Below are 17742 nucleotides of genomic sequence, written 5' to 3'. Positions count from 1 at the left end.
TTGTAAGGACCCCCCCTTGTCTTGGTTCCACCCTCTAAGTAATCCCATGAATACCCTGATAACTTTTTTAAGATAGTCTGAATTCTCTGTGCATCCTGTTCCTTGATTTTCTAGTGTTAGCACAATTCTTCCATTAATTTCTGTCTTGCATAAGTCTTTAGTCATATTTTGAATAATTTAAATAAATTCCACATAAAGAGACACGCAGCGTAAAGGGGGTTAAGACAGCCGCTTAACCTGTTTCATGGGCAGCGCTATCTTCTTGATAATTTAGTTTAAGTAAAACTTGTCCTTTCTTTCCAAACCGATTTTGTGTTAACTGCTTTTATTTTCCCAAAACCGAATCTCCTTTCACATTGGAAATCTCATCCAGTTGTTCAACTAGAGTCACTCTTTCACTTCTATATTATCCCTGTGATGTGCATCTAGCACCCAGCCTAAAAAACGCATTCTGATTTTGTCTATTTCACCCTTTTTTTTTAAAACCGTTTTTGACATTTAAACCTGTAAAAGCACAAAATGCATCTTTCCAACGTGTGATTTTGGCTGCATCGTGTCTTACTTTCAAGTTGATTTTTGAACTTTATGCCCTTTGTTGATACCTTGCCTTGTAGTTGCTAGTGTTCTTACATCGCTGATACTGTTAGAAATCATATTTACCCCATTTATTTAACCGCACATACAAATTAATTATTTAGCAATTCTGAGTGTCATTTATGCAATTGCAAAGGTTTTCGCGAGGGAAGCTCAGATTTAAATTATGTTTGCTGGCTAGTATCCCTGACTCCTTGCTGCTCCTTTCTATCCACCCAAATAGTCAAATTCATCAGTGCCTTGGATATGTTCTAGTAGAAGGTCAACTAAGTGTATTTCATCAGTTTAGATTGTAATTATCACTCCATTGGTGATTGCTGCTCAATATTAAAATTGAGTGATTTTCTTGGAATTTAAAATAAATAAATATTGTATTAACACCAACCTGCCTGGTTCATGGTCCATTGTGACCCGGGGTATTTGTAAAAGGGGGTGTGGGACAGGTTGGGTGCCAGCTCAATCTGAATTCTAGGAAATAAAGAAACAGCATTCTAATTGAGCACTACATCCTAGGCTAAGGGCAATGGTCCTGGTCCGGTGTGTGACGCCTGATTAGAATCCTAAACACACACTACACACTCCCTTTCCAGAACCTCTTACCAAGCTTGTGCAGCTAAGTCTGCTTATTCCATTGATTGAAGATTTTTCAAACATTTCCTAGAACCAGACTTGCAGACTTTATTTTTCCTTTTCCTTTTGTGCTCTTTTAGCCCCTCTTCCACGCAATACTACTGTGACTGACGGTGTGCTATCAAGGCTCGGTATATCCATACTCTTTTCCAAGGGAACCATATGAGCTGTTCTTACTGTGGTTACATTTTCATAGTTTCCTGAATATTCCCCAGATTCATTTTTATGTCACTAAATTGTAAGGTGTGAGTGGTTAGTTCCAACTTAATATTGTCATACAATGTTGAAAAAGAGCTCAGGAGTAGGTTTAAGGCAGAGATTTCGGGGGCCGTCAACCTAACATGGTTATCCAACTCTCTCAATATACCAATCTTGTTTTCACCTGCTCCGGATATGTCAATGCTAGTCAGATGTTCTGTGAGAAACGAGGGAAGAGTTTCCACCTCGATTGAAGAGTTCAGATCGACACCTCCGCCAATGTCCACTTTATCTAGCAGAATTACCTCTTGACCCCCATGTACGTCCATTGCCATTAAGCTCTGATCACTGATGAGATTAGTTTGGTGCTCTACATTAGCCACTCTAGTCTTGGCAAGGTGCCTCAAGTCAGTACTAGTGTGTTCGGGCCCACGTTTGCATTGCCGATCTTGTAGAAGTATTCCATCATCTTTTGGTGGTTAATTAACATACAGATTTTTTAAGCGGCCTTTGCCCCGTTCACTCTCAACGATGTGCAGCAGGCTTTCCTTGTCTGACCCTTATTTAATGACTTAGCATACACTCCTGAGGTTCCACCTCTAAAGATGGGGATTCCACCTCTAACGAGGGAGTCCTGCAAGTGGCCTTCATGCCCCCTACCAGCGTCTCCGCTGTGGGAGACTGTGCCTTTTCTATGTTGTGGCTCTGGTTTTCCACCACCATCATTATAGCTCACACACCTCACACACTGAGTCATGGGCCACCTCTGGACAGGAGTCAGACACTATAATTTCCACATCATAAATGTTTGTTTGAACCCTGCCCCATTAGAGTCCTCCAGCTGCTGAACACCAGAACCATTAGAGTCTATCGTCATAGGTTAAATGGTAATAGTTGGCTGAATTGTGACTCCACTCAAGAGTGTGGAAAAAGCGTTAACCATTTCAATGACATTGGAATCCCCTGTAGTGCTGCAGTTTGTCAGACCATCAACAGCCCGTTCCGATACTAGAGCACACTCCCAATGCTGATTGCTCACCCAGGTATCCGGAGTAGACTTACTCCTTAGATCGTACATTTTCTTTTTATCAGCTGGTGACTCCCTGGCAAACACACGCAACAGACAGATCAGAAGATGGGTAGACCAATCTCACCTCTGTCAGACTGCCACACTCCAACAGCCGTTGCCGGCCACCACACCACTCTGCTCCGGTTCTTGGTCTGGACACTGACACTTAACAGCACTTCACGCGCACTTTGCGTGCCTGAAGTGCTTTGAAATCCCAGGAGGTGGGGCTCCAGACTTCAACCTGTTACAAAGTGGACCTTGCAGTCCTTTTCTGCAAAGGCACTGGTGGAGACCTACTGCCATTTCATTGGCATAGGGGAGTTCCCCTTACTTGCACAGGAACCTTCCAATAACCACGAAAGATACATGTTTCATTACACTGCATGCACCAACACCCACACAAGAGCTTCTGAAGGCTGATCACGAAGAGGATGCTCATTATTTTCCTTCTACCTCAAATGGGCTTTGGGATAGGGACCAGAAGGAAGCCATTGATCCTACACGGCCTCATAGTAGAGTGCAATCATAGACTACAGTCGTAGCAGCAGGCATGGTCCTTTACCAAACACAGGTCGGGGTTTACCAGAGCACAGCCTGGCAGTATGCTAATGACCATAGTGGTTGGACATAAGCCAATGTACACCTACACAAAGCTTTGGAGGTAGGCGTGCATGCGTGTCAGAGCAGTTGGGGACTGCACCCACCTTTCCATGGGCCTGCCGCCCTTTGGGCTCTTCAATGGCTGGGCGGGCCCTAAAGCACCTCAGAATGGCAGGTTACAATGCCCCCTTTTAGGCTATACCTGGGCTCAAGATTGCAGACACACATTGATACAGTGTGCCCAGGCACGCCCGGCCAGTGCAACATGTATGTAATGGGTGACAAATGAGTATATTATACCTGATGCAACGAGGAAAGGGGATGGCACGCCTTGGAGAAAAAAAAAAAACTTAAAATCATATTAATGAGACGGAAAAAGATATGAGGCATGCCACAAAATCTAACAGTCCTAACGTTCTGTTACTCTGCTATCTTGCAGTTTAATATGGCTTTAAGTATTACTAGCCCGGCCGCAGTCCAAACCACTTCTTAGGCGTACATTGCAGAATAACCAAAACACATAAAGCAATGCGTAATGATGTATTCAAACACTGTAATATGACACACACCAAGACCAGTCTATGACAATCAATATCCTATTTAAAATAAGACATGTTACAACACACACAGATCTTTGCACACATTACGATGCCACTGGCAATACAAGTTCAAATGAGTTAAATATGTCTTGCTAAATACACCCCGGAGTTCGTGAGTGCTGACATTTCGAAGTTAAAATGTTGGAAAGTGTAAAGAAAACTCGTATTGGGGAACCAAATGCAAGTGCCTTCTAGCTAATGCACCAATGCAGAGCAACATGCAAGGGCACCGTGCACCTTTCGTCTCTGAATGTAGGCACCCCAAATGTCACTGCATTAAAAATAATAGACGATTAAAAAATTGCTATTGCTTATATATTTTAAATCTGAAGATATAATGTCATTACTGTAGCTGCTCAGGCATGCTTAGCTGCGATGGCCGGGGAGTATAGCAGGAATGCAGTAAAGTGCTTCTCACTTCACACATTACCAGGAGACTATATTATTATGTTTACTGGTGCAGCCGATGTGTAAAAGAATCCCATCACCACAAAGAATTAGCATTTAAATTCCATCAGTGCTCATTGTTATATCGGAACAAATCGAGGGACCCCGTTTGATTTGAAGATATTGGGTGAAATGATGAATGAACACAATCGAAATGTCAGTCATAATTGCATCGTTAATAACATACTGTACCCGGTAAATATTGTTAAAAGAGGCGGGTGAGGGGGCAGAAAACCCCCAAAATATGCATTTATCAATACAGAATAATGAATCTACCTCGTTTGCCCTACCACTAAATAAAATGTGCTATAGGGCAGACGCTGTATCCTATAGGGCAGACGCTGTATCCCCGCAACTTCATCTCAAACTTTGAAGGAAAATTCCAGAAACGCGTCCCCTTTCCGGATATTACCGTGCCAAGGGAGGCTGTACACGCATATGAAGAGCGCTCTTACCCTCCGTCAGGTCAATGAGCCCGAGGTAATGTAAAAGTTTGAGGGAGGAGCACACCACCACCACAATCCCTAAAGTCTGGAGCCCCTCCGACTCGCCTTCACTCCACATCCTCCGAGGCTCCTCTCTCTCCCAGGTGGCTTTCGGCGCTCCGTGGAGACAGCTGGCGCCGCGCTAAAGGCGTGCGCTCCTCCCGTGAAGGCGTCCTCCCGGCTGCGCGGGAAGCGCGCGGCTCATTTTCAGCGGGGGCCCTCTGTGCTTCCTCTCGCCTTGCCGCGCGCCCCTCGCCGGGCTTCCCAGTGCTGCACTGTCACCGCGCGATCCTTCTCGCGCTTGCTCTGTCTTGGCTGTGTGCGTGCGAGCTCTGATTTTAAAAGTAATCTTTGGCTGTGTTTGTTCTTTCCTCGGGGATGCTCCAAGAGCTCCTCTGCTCCCAAACAACTGTAAACACCGCACCGTAGCCGCCACGCGCTCACAGCCTCCTCACGTGGTTCCTTCCTCCCATGCACCCAGAAGCGAATCTCCCAGTACTCGTTTATTTTGTGCCGCGCGAAACCGTTTGCTGCTTTCCAATTACCGGCACCCGAACACAGATTCATGAGAAGGGAATCTCTTCCAAAGCCAATGCCTCGTATTTACGCGTTGCCTGTATTGGCAAGCAACATGCTCAACGCTAGAACAGCAGCTGGGGGGCTTGGGAAGGGCACTGACTGTTCACTGTAGCATCTGTGTTCGTTTACACGTTGCCCCATAGCAAATGTTAAGTTTATGGGGCAAATGTTTTTTCTTATGAAAACACCCCCTCGCCCGCTCAAAAATATGCGCTCTTGTAAAAAGAAAAGCTTAGTGAAAACCACAGTACAAATATTATAAATAATGGATGGCAACGCCAACAGATTTTGGCTATTACATGCTGAGTGCTGCTTCAAATTCCCAAATGTTGTCAGCGTATTTTAAGGTACGACCCTGATGTGCAGCTGTTGTCATCATATGCCCTGTGTTACACACAACGTGCAGACAGTTAACTGAATACTTGTACTGGATCTTCAAAAAACAAAACGTTTGCTAAATCTGCACTTTTACATGTTCAGACTACCTAATGCAGGCCCCAGTGTTATGATATGATATGGCATTTATAACGCGCCTATACACAAGTGTTTCAAGGCACGAAACACTTGTGTATAGGCGCATGCGACATGATGACTCCGTTTCTGGTCATCTTATGAGAAACTCAAGCTGCTCCTGACAGCTCACAGGACCATGTTTTGACAAAGATGACACCAACACAGGAGATGCAATACAGCTCTGCTTGTATTGTTGAACATGGAAACATTTGGAAAAGATAGCAATGACATAATTTAACTGACCACTCAATCAAATGTTTTTGTAATAAAAAAAACAGTTTGAAACAAGAGCCAATGAAAACAGAGAGTGTAGGCACGTTGCTTGGGCAGTTAAGTGTTGCAGTAATTTGGAAACATAGATTGGGTGATTTATTACTTTCGGCCCAAGAGCCTTTAGTGTGAGATACATTCAGACAAATACAGACACATAATGGAGAATTAAATGTAGAAACAACTAGAAATCACACATAGTGTTACAATCATTTCCACGAGAGGAGGAGGAATCCAAACATAGTAATATAGTACAGTGCTGTTGCAGATTCCAGACCTGACATGAAAAACTGTTTACCATACTCTCATAATACAAATCATGATTTCAAAATACAATAACCTTGCAGCCACCATCCTAATATAAATAGTTCACTGGAAATATGGCACTACAAATAAGAGAGTTACTCCTTCTTGAGAGCCATTTTGACTAGTGGTTGACTACAAAATATTTAACATAGTGGGGCATCCTTTCAGAACAGGTTTGACACCCACAGACGTATGATAATTGTGAATGATTATTCCATTAAAGGAACCCTTTAGTAATTGAATTACACATCCTTTACTTGTTTAGATTACATTGGAGTTAGGGGTTTGAACTTCCTGATGAAGGGCCCACCAGAAACGTGTTGAAGTTGTTGACTGACAGCAATATTGTAGAACCCTACACATGGATACAATTATCACATTGGGATAATCTCAATTCTTTGTTGCTTTAAACAAAGTAAAAACTGAAGATTGTTATCTGATGCTACCTCTTGAATTGATTGATTCTTGAGATTCTATTGTGTGTCTTTGTAAATATATATATATATATATTTTACAGGGCTTGGGGAAGCGGCCCTGCAGCTATGGTTAAGTCGCTCAACTCATAGGAATAGCACTTTTTGGGCGGCTTATAACGTTGCGCCTTGTGGAGGAATCCTTATGAAACTTTGCAAAAAAGTTATATGGCCTCCTCGGAATGATTCAGCAAGGTTTGGTGCGGCTTTGTCCAGGGGTCAAAGTTATAGGGGGTCCCTAAATTTGTGGAAATCCTTGTAGATGCAGTGGAAAAAAACCTTTGCTCATGCCTACCGCCCAAACCGGGGCAGATTTTCACCAAATTTGTGACAGGAGCAGTTTCTTGGTCCCGAAAGCATGCTTTTGTAAAGTTGGGGTAAATCTGTCCAGTAGTTTTAAAAAAAGGTGGGTACAAAAAATAGTGAAATCTGGGTGCGGTCCACAAAATCACTACCTTATTCGGTCCGCAGCCACCCCCTGATCCAATCATGGCCCGGCATAATGTCCGCAGACAACGGATGCTCCATCTGATTGGATGGTGAAAAACGTGAGCTGGGTCAGATATTTTTAAACTGTCGCCATATTGGATCCGCAGACAGCTGCCATTGTCCGCGGACATCGCAGTAAAAATATTAAAAAAATACAACATTGCATCCAATCATGGCCCGGCATAATGTCCGCAGACAACGGATGCTCCATCTGATTGGATGGTGAAAAACATGAGCTGGGTCAGATATTTTGAAATGGTCACCATATTGGGTCCGCAGACAGCTGCGATTGTCTGCGGACATCGCAGTAAAAACATATAAAAAAATACAACATTGCACTTGTCAAACTAATGAAACAATCTCTGGGGAGTTGAGTGGTGATGAGGATGGGATGGGATATGGCCATAAAAACTGGTGCTTTTGCTTCTCTGATGTGGACGAACATCCCAGATGTTCGGGGACACCCATTCCTATTTCTGAATTACAGGGTACGTGAAAAACAGTTTTTGGATGGCTTATAACTTTGGCACCACTCAATGAAACTGCATGAAATTCTGCAGTATCATTCTAGACCTGTCCCTGAATGATTCTGGTGCTGTTTTGCCAAGAGGGAGAAAAATTAGAGGAGAGTTTGCCAAAATATTTGAAAGGCTTATATATTTGGTGCAGTTTGATGAATCTACACAAACGTTTACAAAAAGATTTTAGACCCACATTTGTATGCTTTTCAGACTTTTCAAAAAATAAAACATGGACAGATTTGTAGCAAACTCATGCGAGGAGCATAGGCAATGACCTGAATGCATGGTTTGGCAAATGTGTTTGTGTTTTATTTTTGAAAAGTGTCATAATGTAGGTACACAAAATAGTGATATACCTTTGGTGACTGAGGTATAGCCTGTGGCCATGAGCAATAGTCAGATAGTCCGGATCATGGCAAAATGCCATGACCCGGACAATCTAGCTACTGACTATGATCATGAGGGACCAGCAATGGGGTTATAGTGGGCATAGCCATCAGGGACCGTCTATATGGTAAAGTTTTTCCTAATTGGATAGGTTTGAACAGGAAAACAAATTCTGCTTGCGGCTACAGCCCGAAGTCCTGGACAGGATTGCAGCAAACATTCGTGAGGAGCATCAGCAAAGACCTCAAAATATGGTTTTGCAAATCTGTCCGGTGTCTTATTTTTTCTAAAGTGTGAAAATATAAGTAAAAGCAACAGTGATATAAGTTTGGTGCCTGGGCAGTAGGCCTGGCCCTCGGCAAGGACAAATGTCTACTCTGATTTGCCTATTGGGGAATGCGGCATGGCCGAAGCCCATGCCCCATGGATTTTGGGAATTATATTTGTGATGTCATTTTTGATGTGTTAGTCTAAGCAGTGCACAGTGGTGGTGCGAGTTATGGTTGTTTAGCTTATCATAACCGTCAGATTTCTGTTTTTTTCCCCCAGGTTTTACTTGTAACCATACCGTCCCTTTAACATCTTTTGTTACTGAATTTCATAGGTTTTATTAGTGTAACTTAACGATAACGTCCCTTTAACAAAGTTTTTTCAATGTATATATATATATATATTTTATAAAGTGATAGCCTTGAGTCATAGGAAATCCGAAAATTCTATTGCTAATTACTTTTGAGTTGCTGGACGGACATGGCTGATATTTTCGAAACAGAATGTCTGTCCGGACCCCCACCGATTGGACATTTCCGGAAAGGTTTGTTAAAAAAATGAAAAGGTTATTAAGAAAGCAAGATAACACTGTTTTTGGCCTAGTCCCATTCATTTCCCATAGAGAAAAAGTCCATAAGTCCAAATATGGTAATTCCGAAGCGCAAACACTGCTGGTCGGATTTAGACCAAATCAGAAACAATTTGGACATGAAGCATTGACTTAATTTCCAGGAGAGGTTTGGGGTTATTCCAGCCAGGAGATTTGTGACAGGGAAGGGGTGACCCCTACTCCCAAAAATATAGCTATATCTCCCATGGTGCTGTGAAGCACAGGGGCCTTTCAGAAAAAAAAGAAAAAAAGACAGCATTTATTTTTTTGGCTCCATGTGAGCGTTTCCCAGGGTAATGCCAGAGTAATGCGAAGACAGAAGGTGCTCAAAAAGCGTTCTGCAGGATTAAAAAGGATGAAATTGCATTAAGTTATAGGTGGGGAGGGGGAAAGTGGAGACCCTGAGAAATTGGAGAGTTGGTGGTGATCTGGGGAGCAAGTCAGAGTTCGGACATTTTCTGATTATCTGGGGAATACTGGGGGAATATTGTAGGATTACAGCAGATGCAATGGAAGTGGGGGACATGGAAAGAGGAGGGGGGCACTAGATGAGTGCCTGAGAAGACTGAGAAGAGTTCTGATTTTCAAAAATGTTTCTGAAATATTGGGGTATACTGGGTGTGGGTTGAAATCAAAGGCCACAAACTGAAGGTCCATGTGAGAAGGCCTACCTGTCATTACCAAAACAAAACAGCAATTTTTATTCACAACCGAAGGAGAAATTAAAGAGTCCCTTTAACATAAAAAACTGTATTTTTAACAACGGACACAAAAACGACATTGCATGTGTGTTTGCAAGTTAAAATTGAAGCACCATGTGAAAAAGGCCTACCTGTTATTAGCAAAGGAAAAACAGCATTTTAATCCACAAAAGAAGAAGGAATTCAAGGGTCCCTTTCACATGAAAAACATGATTTTTAAACCCTGACACAAAAATGGCTTTGCATGTGTGTTTGCAAGTTAAAGCAGTTTAAATGTGAAAACATGTACCCCTGCTAACATACAAATTTCAGGGGAAATGAAATGGCGCGTGTTAACAAAAATTAATGTATATCATGTTTTGCATACAAAATACCAGCAGACAATTGAAAATAAAAACCCAATTTATTTCCATGAACATTTTTCTGTAGGCCCCAGGCAAACCCTTTGCTTGCTGCAGGACACATGTCACAACGGACTCCCTGCATGGAAGGCCTGCTTTAAATCCTCCCAGCTATTTTACACCAACAATAAAAAGTGGCTGTCTGAAAGGTGTTCTTTAGACTTGCTGTCTCAGCAAGACAATTTCCCTTGGCTGAAGCATGACAGGAATGTAAGAAGGAAGTGTGAAAACAGGGACCATAATTAAGGGAGGCTGAAACTCCAATTTCAAAGAGCAGACAACCAAATTGAAAGAGACTAATTAAAAAACTCTGGTCACAGTCTTGCCTACAGTGGCAAATGGCAGTTGGCGTGGAGTAAGAGAACTTCATATGTGTCATATAGTCATTTAGGCCTGTTTCTCAGCAACCATAAGTTGTACTGATTACATGTATGTATCATGTTTAGGTAATTTCCAAGCAATTTTGGTGATATAAATTTCACCCACTTACGACTCAGGGAACTTTAATGGCCATCTAAAATGGGTTTCTGGATGATCTGAAAATGTTCCAAATTTGGGGGTTGGTCAATGGTTGGAGGGTGAAATTAGGAACGTGGGTAACAAATTGCATGTCCATAACTGTTATGTGTTCTGTGAAAACGGCTGAAAATTCTCACACAGTCTTGCAACATGGTGTGGACCTGGCTGTCGTCTTATTTAAGAAAATATATATGTAATGGCAGTTGCTAGTAAAATTATGAAATTTTGCAACATAACTCATTTTTGCCAAAAATTTGACATGAGAACAGATGGCGATTGCAAATGGGAATTGCCATATGTCTACTCCAGGATTCTAAACCAATCCATAGAGCTGGGTTGGAGTAGGGAGCAGAGAGAAGGGTAACTGTCCAATACTAGTTGCGAGAACTCTTGCAGGGTACTCCCCCAAGATTGTAAACTTGATGGTGTCATCACTGCTATATAAGGGGGAAGGCATTATAAAGAAGGGTTAGAGCTGCTGAAATATACCATTGGGGAGAGCTGCTGAAACTTACCATCTGACAGATGCACGGAAACATCAGAGGAGATTGCTGAGAGTACATCTGTGTTGAGCTGTCTATTTCTAGGAAGGCCTAAAAGCTGACTGAGTCCTATGATGGAGAGAGGGAGGCCATCCTTGAGAGTGGAGTGAGCCCCTTTTCCTTTCCTTATAGAGGGTCCTGACATGCCACTGACTGTCCTGAACTTTAAACAGAGGTTTTCAATGTAAGTAGATGATAGCCCTTTGTAACCAAAAGGTGGGGTAATATGCTGGCCTTAAAGCCTTTCCTTTTATAGTGGGCGGGGTACGGGGGCAAAACTGTCGATATACTTAGCCTATTTAACTAAAAAATATTAATTTAATGTATTCCCTTTTGCCGAACAATACGTGGTAATTTTTGTTAAAATTCTAAATGAACAAAGCTCACTTCCCACTGTGTGCTGAAACAATATAGCCTATAATTGAATTGGGTAATCATTTTAGTCATGTTAACTCCAACTTCTTTAAGGAAGAGGGGGTATCTTTGTTCTTACAACAGTCCAATCTTTTATCCAAATTTCCCCAAAACAGGCCTTTCAGTGGAGGGGGGTCTGAAATCCAAAATTCTTCAATTATCCTAATTTTCCTGTGAGACTTCCCCAACCCAGACTAAAGAGGGGGGTCTAAAACAAACAGCTAAATCACCCTGTGTTTATTTTAAACTAGAAGTGTGGGTGAAATGATAATTGGCATATGCATATGGCCAAATCTGAAAAACCAAACTGTTAGCCTTTTAAGTGCACAGGAAAATTGAAATTGCACAGCACTACATTTGTAAATTGTGTTCACTGACTTTTTCTTGACGTGAAATTTGTAAAGAATTGTGATGTATGCTCTTTTCAACTCACTTGTGTGATTTTTTATTCTGAGTAAAGTTATCTTTGACATTTCAGTGAGAGTCTTGTAACATAGAATTCAAATAAATACACATATCTATTATCTGAATACCCTGGCTTGGCTCTTGGCTTAGTATGACATGGGGGAAAAAGCCTCGGTGATATTATATGTTTTTCAGATAGGGCTAAGCAAACTCAACATTACAGAAATAATGCTATTTGGTATGGTGCTTTACCTAGGGGGAAAAGGTCCTTCCCATGTTAATAGTGGTCATCAATAGATATCATTACAGGGGGAATACCGCGGGCATGGGTAGTTTATTGCCGCTGTATGTGTAGTTCATGGCATTATCAGGGGAATAATTGGGGAATAGCTCAGGAATAGGGAGACCGTGACAAAAAGGAAATTTTGCATCTGCAGTGATCACATCTATTAGGCGGGGGTAATGGGTCTTTGTGTACCTGGCCATTGTAGTCATACACTCTGCACTTTTTTGTGACCTGAGCATCAAAATCATCTAGAAGAAACATCTTTGCCTCATTTGTAGTGTGTATTCCTTCTGTTTGAAGTCTCAGTCGTAGATTATTTTTCCTTAGAATCTTGCACAGAGTGCAGATGAACAGAACATTTAAAGTTTTCTCAATAGTTCTCAGATTACATCTCCAATAGCTAGTATGGATCAACTTCCATATATTTCATTTACTGTTTATCTGCAACCTATCTCATAAGGCCAATGCAAAGATATCATTTTGTTGTGGCCTTCTAAGCAACTTTATATGAGGCTGCATACAGACACCTACAGAATAGGTGTCTGCTCAAATTAGGGAATCCAATTTACAGTGAACTTTCGCATGTCCACCTTTTGCCCTCTCAATTTGCTCCATTTTCAAATCTCTCATAATCATGGCATTATAACCCTTTGAATGTGTATCCAAAAGTAGAAGGTACTGACCGATCTTTTATGGATTCAATTATAGATATCGCTGAGATGCATCCCCTAATTTAATGCCCCTTGGTATGCAATCCCTATCCCCAATTGTAGAACAAGAAACAGGCTCTATTTAGAGTTAGAATTAGAATGTATGTAAATAAAAGAGAACCAGAGGCAGTCCCCAAGCGTTATGCATAGGAAAATATACATAAACAATGATAGCTGGTTTTCATGTTTCTGAATCTAATAGGACAGTCCAATTTCTAAATAACAGAATGTAATTATAAAATTACATGACGACTTATCAGCCAGTGTGTTTAAATATTTTTTTCATAGACCACAATTTAAAAAACATTAACATTTATGTTCGCCAATATATAAAAAAAAGTATTGGTATCAGAGAAAAGTTGCATAGAAAAATGGCATTATGGTGAAACACATCTGAAATTAATTCCTCACTGTAAATGTGGTGCTGTGGTTATCTAGCATATACATGTAACAGAAATATAAGATCTGGGGGATGTGCCAAAATCTACAAACTTTAATCTGAATCTAGAATGCACAGAATATTGATTGATGCATCCACCCAATGATTTTGGTGCATCTAATTTGAGGTCCACTCAATTCAACATAATGTCATTAGTGAAAGATTACTGTTAATTTGAAAGCGCATTTATTATATGGCTCTCTTTCATCACAATCAGTCTTTTAACATTTCTATGGCTTTCACAAGTGTTGATTTATACATTCTCGGTCTTTCTATGACACATGAACATCAGTTTGCAGTCCAGTTGTGGGCTATACCAGTGAACAAATGCAGGGTTCTGTTAAATTAGCTAACATGTAGAAAATGCTGTGCTCTCGGTGGTGGGAATTTTCGATGTTTTCCACTGCACACAAGGAACAGAAAAAGTGCTATTCGTTATTATTTAAATGTAATTTTACTCAGATGAAAGTACAGTGAAGGCAGGATATATATCATAATAACACCCAAAAAACAAGCTTCATTATCCTACTCCCATTCTGTCGCTGATAGTTAATTAGCTATGATTTCTCTAATAACTCAGATTCAGCTATGGTTTCTCCATTAACTCAGATTTCACCTGGCATTATATAGTGAAAAAGCACTGTTGGTGTTCTCATATTAAAGCATTCTATTTGGAATGCACTCTCTAGTGGCAATACCTCCCTAGTCCACCCACTCCCGAGACTTAGCAGAGAGACAATTCTAGATGGCCTATGTCTAATTACATTGGGGAGTTTTCATGTTCACTTCTGAATAATTCTTTAAGACATGGAGCCAGCTAGTATACATACATGTTTCCATGCAATTCCCAGTCAACTAGGCTGCTTCTGCTCTCTTCCTCCCTCCTCTAGGAAGCAGGCCTGTCACAGTTAAATGTTTCCTCATGGATAAGGTGCAGTCACGTACAGATCACCTCCAGATAATAGCCACACTCAGCTCTCATCCATTTTGAACAGGTATTCACTTTTCTGAAGCCTTCACAATCCCAAGGCTCCTTATTCCCTCTGTTTTTATGCTTAGGTAATGTGTGATATTCCCACACAATGCCATTGTGGCCTCAAACTTTTTAATTGGTCAATAATTGCCATTGATTTTTCTAAAGTCAGATACTCCCAGAGAATACACCGCTTAATTTTGATAGGTTGATAGGTTTGATAGGTAGATAGGTTGACCATATTTCTGAGCATGTGACAGAGTGGGGGCTGTACGCTCTGGACAACCTTTAGCTCAGAAACCATATGTATTCAATATCTTGTCATAGCAACCTGAAATATTGGTCCTCATTAAAGAAGGGATATGCAGCATACATGTGTGCGATTAGGTTTAAAGGAATTATTAATCTGTATAATTACATTATTAATAAATAGTATGTGTTAAGTTTCATCCCCTTGAATTGTGTATGTGAAACCTCATGACCAGGTTCGTCTTTTAGTGACCAATTAATGGGAGTAGCTTATAAGAGGCTTATTTTGTTCTTACCTTAGGACTGCATCTAGTAGATTTTATTACTGATATAATACCAAAGGGTGAGATCGTAAGTGCAGTCTGGTCTGTTGAGGTCATTGACTTGAACAAGAGAGCCTAATGTGATGTGTTTAGCCAGATTCTTATCTTTTAGAGGACCGTAATGGAGGCCAACTTGGAATATTAAATGTCTTTTTCTCAGAATATTTGTCTTGAGATGGGCCCATGTGGGCATCTCATTACACAGAGACTCTGAACAGATGGGAGATTGCTTTAAGCAATGTAATGTGTTTCTTTGATGGGTGTAATTATATATCTCTTTTATCTCCTGATGGTCAAGCTAATCCCTGGGGCCGTAGAGCCCCACCATCAGCAATGCACATCCTGGGTTGAACATGAGTTCAGCTTGTGATCCGGCTAATCAAGAATCAGGCAAATACAACACTGGCAAAGCCACATCAGAATACCAATCTAGTCATGCAGATTTAAAAAAAAAAATGTATTTCTCGTATGAAGCCTAACATGTAACTATATCATGTAATACATCTATAATGCACTTGCATTTATAAGTGCATCAGAATAAATTTTTGATATATATTATTAAAGCAATACATGGCATTTTGTTTATGAAATTACAAGTGAATACATTGGCAACGTGATGATATTACTGTGCTCTATTGATAAGCTTGCCAATATATTCCAATTTATATTTAAAGTAGTGCCAATCCGTTGACTTGCAGTACATTGTTCAAGCGCCATACGGCACAATTTTAGACAACTGCAGAACATCTTATTTCAAGAAAGTGGCTCTTAGCATTGCTTAAAGTTTGTACTTCAGCAGAACTGATTCCTTGAGCACAATTGCGTTTTTTCCTTACAATTCGGGAATGCTGCTGGGGTGTGGCAAAACCTATGTCATGTGTCGGGAGTTGCCTCACAGGGGAGCAGGTGATTTCATGCATCCAACAGGTGCACCTTTTCATGTTAATAGAAGACAAATACACATGTGGCATATCAAGGCACCATTCAGGTATTTATCACTTTAGAATCAGGTAGTCTCAAATTTCCCTAACTGTACGACAGACCTCAATGCCATATGTCTTCCTAAAGTAGGTTAGATAATAGCTTTATGTTCTTTCCATACTTTGTCAATCAAATCAGCTTGTTGGCAAGCACTCTCTTCAATGCATAGCTTGCTGGTGAATTATAAGCCCTCTCTGCAAAATCTTCATAAGCAACACCACCTCTAAGTGCAGCATTCGAAAAAACACTTTGGAAGAAGCAATAGCCACACCTAAAAGAATACTTCATTTAATCCTAGATGCTTCACATGTTTATTAAATCCTTCCTCAAGATGGTATCCACCAGGTCATTAGCATGAAATGAAAATATAACTGGGGCAAGCAAACAACCCTGCCAAACTCTCCTACTAGACCTAAAACCTCTGGAAAGCTTCCTCGAATGACCAGTTCAGACCTGTGATGAAGTATTCACATAAATGCTTCTTACTCTGCTTAATAAGGAAATGTCCATACCCATGTTGGCTAGCGTAGACTAGAGTATGCCCCTGTCAACCAGGCCAAAAGCTGAAGAAAAGTCTAAAAATGCTACCAAAACCAGCATCTTCTTCAAGATGGAAAACTAAAATACAATGTGATACAAAATAACTACCTGGCAAACAGTGGACAACCCTAGTCTGAAGACTCCTTGTATTGTTCGTAACATTGATTTTTAATTGAGCCTATCATTTATGGAACTATGAATCAGTGGACAAACTTTGCAACCAATATTAGTTAGGCTTATAGGTTTATATGACAACGAGATATTAATGTATTAATGGAACTTTTGTTTTTTCCACAGTACTATAGTAATCATGTTTCAGGAGTCAGGGAAATTACAGGACTCTGAAAATATAATAAAAGGCATATGTTAGCAATGGTGCCTACCATGATAAAACACATCAATAAAATTGAGAGGGAATCTCGTTAAGACCTGGCGCCTTACCTTTTACAAATTTGATAATATTTTTTGCAATTTTGTCTGGAGAAAAATAGATTATCATGTAAGCTTCAGCAAAACATCTCAGGCAAGAAATGGAGGGAGTATCACATACAAAATAGAATGTTGTCCAGCTCAATAATTTGAGTAGGGTCATCATTAAAGATTCCTTCAAAATATGACACCCACTCCCCGTCTTACATCTACAAAATATCTATAGGTTCCTAACCTTTGCACAACATGAAACTGAAAGTATTTAGAATCATTTTTCTTTGTTGCTTTTTCTTTTGCATCCCATCTGGATTGAAAATACATTTATTTTTTTCTTTCCTGCAACAAGGACCTTATAATGAACTGTAGCTTTTTAAATAAATTAATTGTTATGACCAGCATTGACTGCTTTTTTAAAAATGGATTTCCGGTCTGCGTAGTCTTTATCAAACCAAGAGGTTTTGGCAGTTCCCTCTCTTTTCTTCACTAAGGGACGTTTAGTATTCAAAGGAACACTATTAGAAATAATCTCACTAAACTGGGAGATTGGACAACTAGCAAAGACACCAAGCTCAGAGCCAAATGCTCAGTTTTATAAAAAGCACAACTCTTTTCTTTTCCATTGAGATTTTCCAAACGAGAAACAATTCCTTTAGCTGTGGTCCCCACCTTGCGCTAAATTTAGATGCAAAGCTAAAAGAGTCATCTAGGGATTACTTCATAACATTTAGCAATTATGCTTTTTCTGAGTTGACAAGGCATTTTGGACGTTTTCAATTTAACAGATTTGAAA

At 40.5% G+C, this 17742-nt stretch overlaps 1 protein-coding gene across 3 annotated transcripts in view; it reads right to left on the bottom strand.

The window, feature by feature from the left end:
• The window catches only part of KCNIP1 (potassium voltage-gated channel interacting protein 1), a 1926792-nt gene that overhangs the window by 542623 nt on the left and 1366427 nt on the right, over window positions 1-17742 (bottom strand). The window contains exon 1 of one of the 3 annotated variants that reach the window (XM_069654326.1): window positions 4593-5106. The exons of the other annotated variants lie outside the window; for them this stretch is intronic. Coding sequence (XP_069510427.1) covers window positions 4593-4701 — 109 coding nt within the window. The 5' untranslated portion in view covers window positions 4702-5106. Of the gene's footprint in view, window positions 1-4592; window positions 5107-17742 lie in introns of those variants that run through there. 3 annotated transcript variants of the gene reach the window in all.

This window comes from Ambystoma mexicanum, chromosome 3q (assembly GCF_040938575.1).
Source record: "Ambystoma mexicanum isolate Mex_15411 chromosome 3q, UKY_AmexF1_1, whole genome shotgun sequence".
NCBI lineage: Eukaryota > Metazoa > Chordata > Amphibia > Caudata > Ambystomatidae > Ambystoma > Ambystoma mexicanum.
The sequence above is the reverse complement of the archived record's forward strand: the minus strand, read 5'-3'. Positions and strand labels throughout refer to the sequence as shown.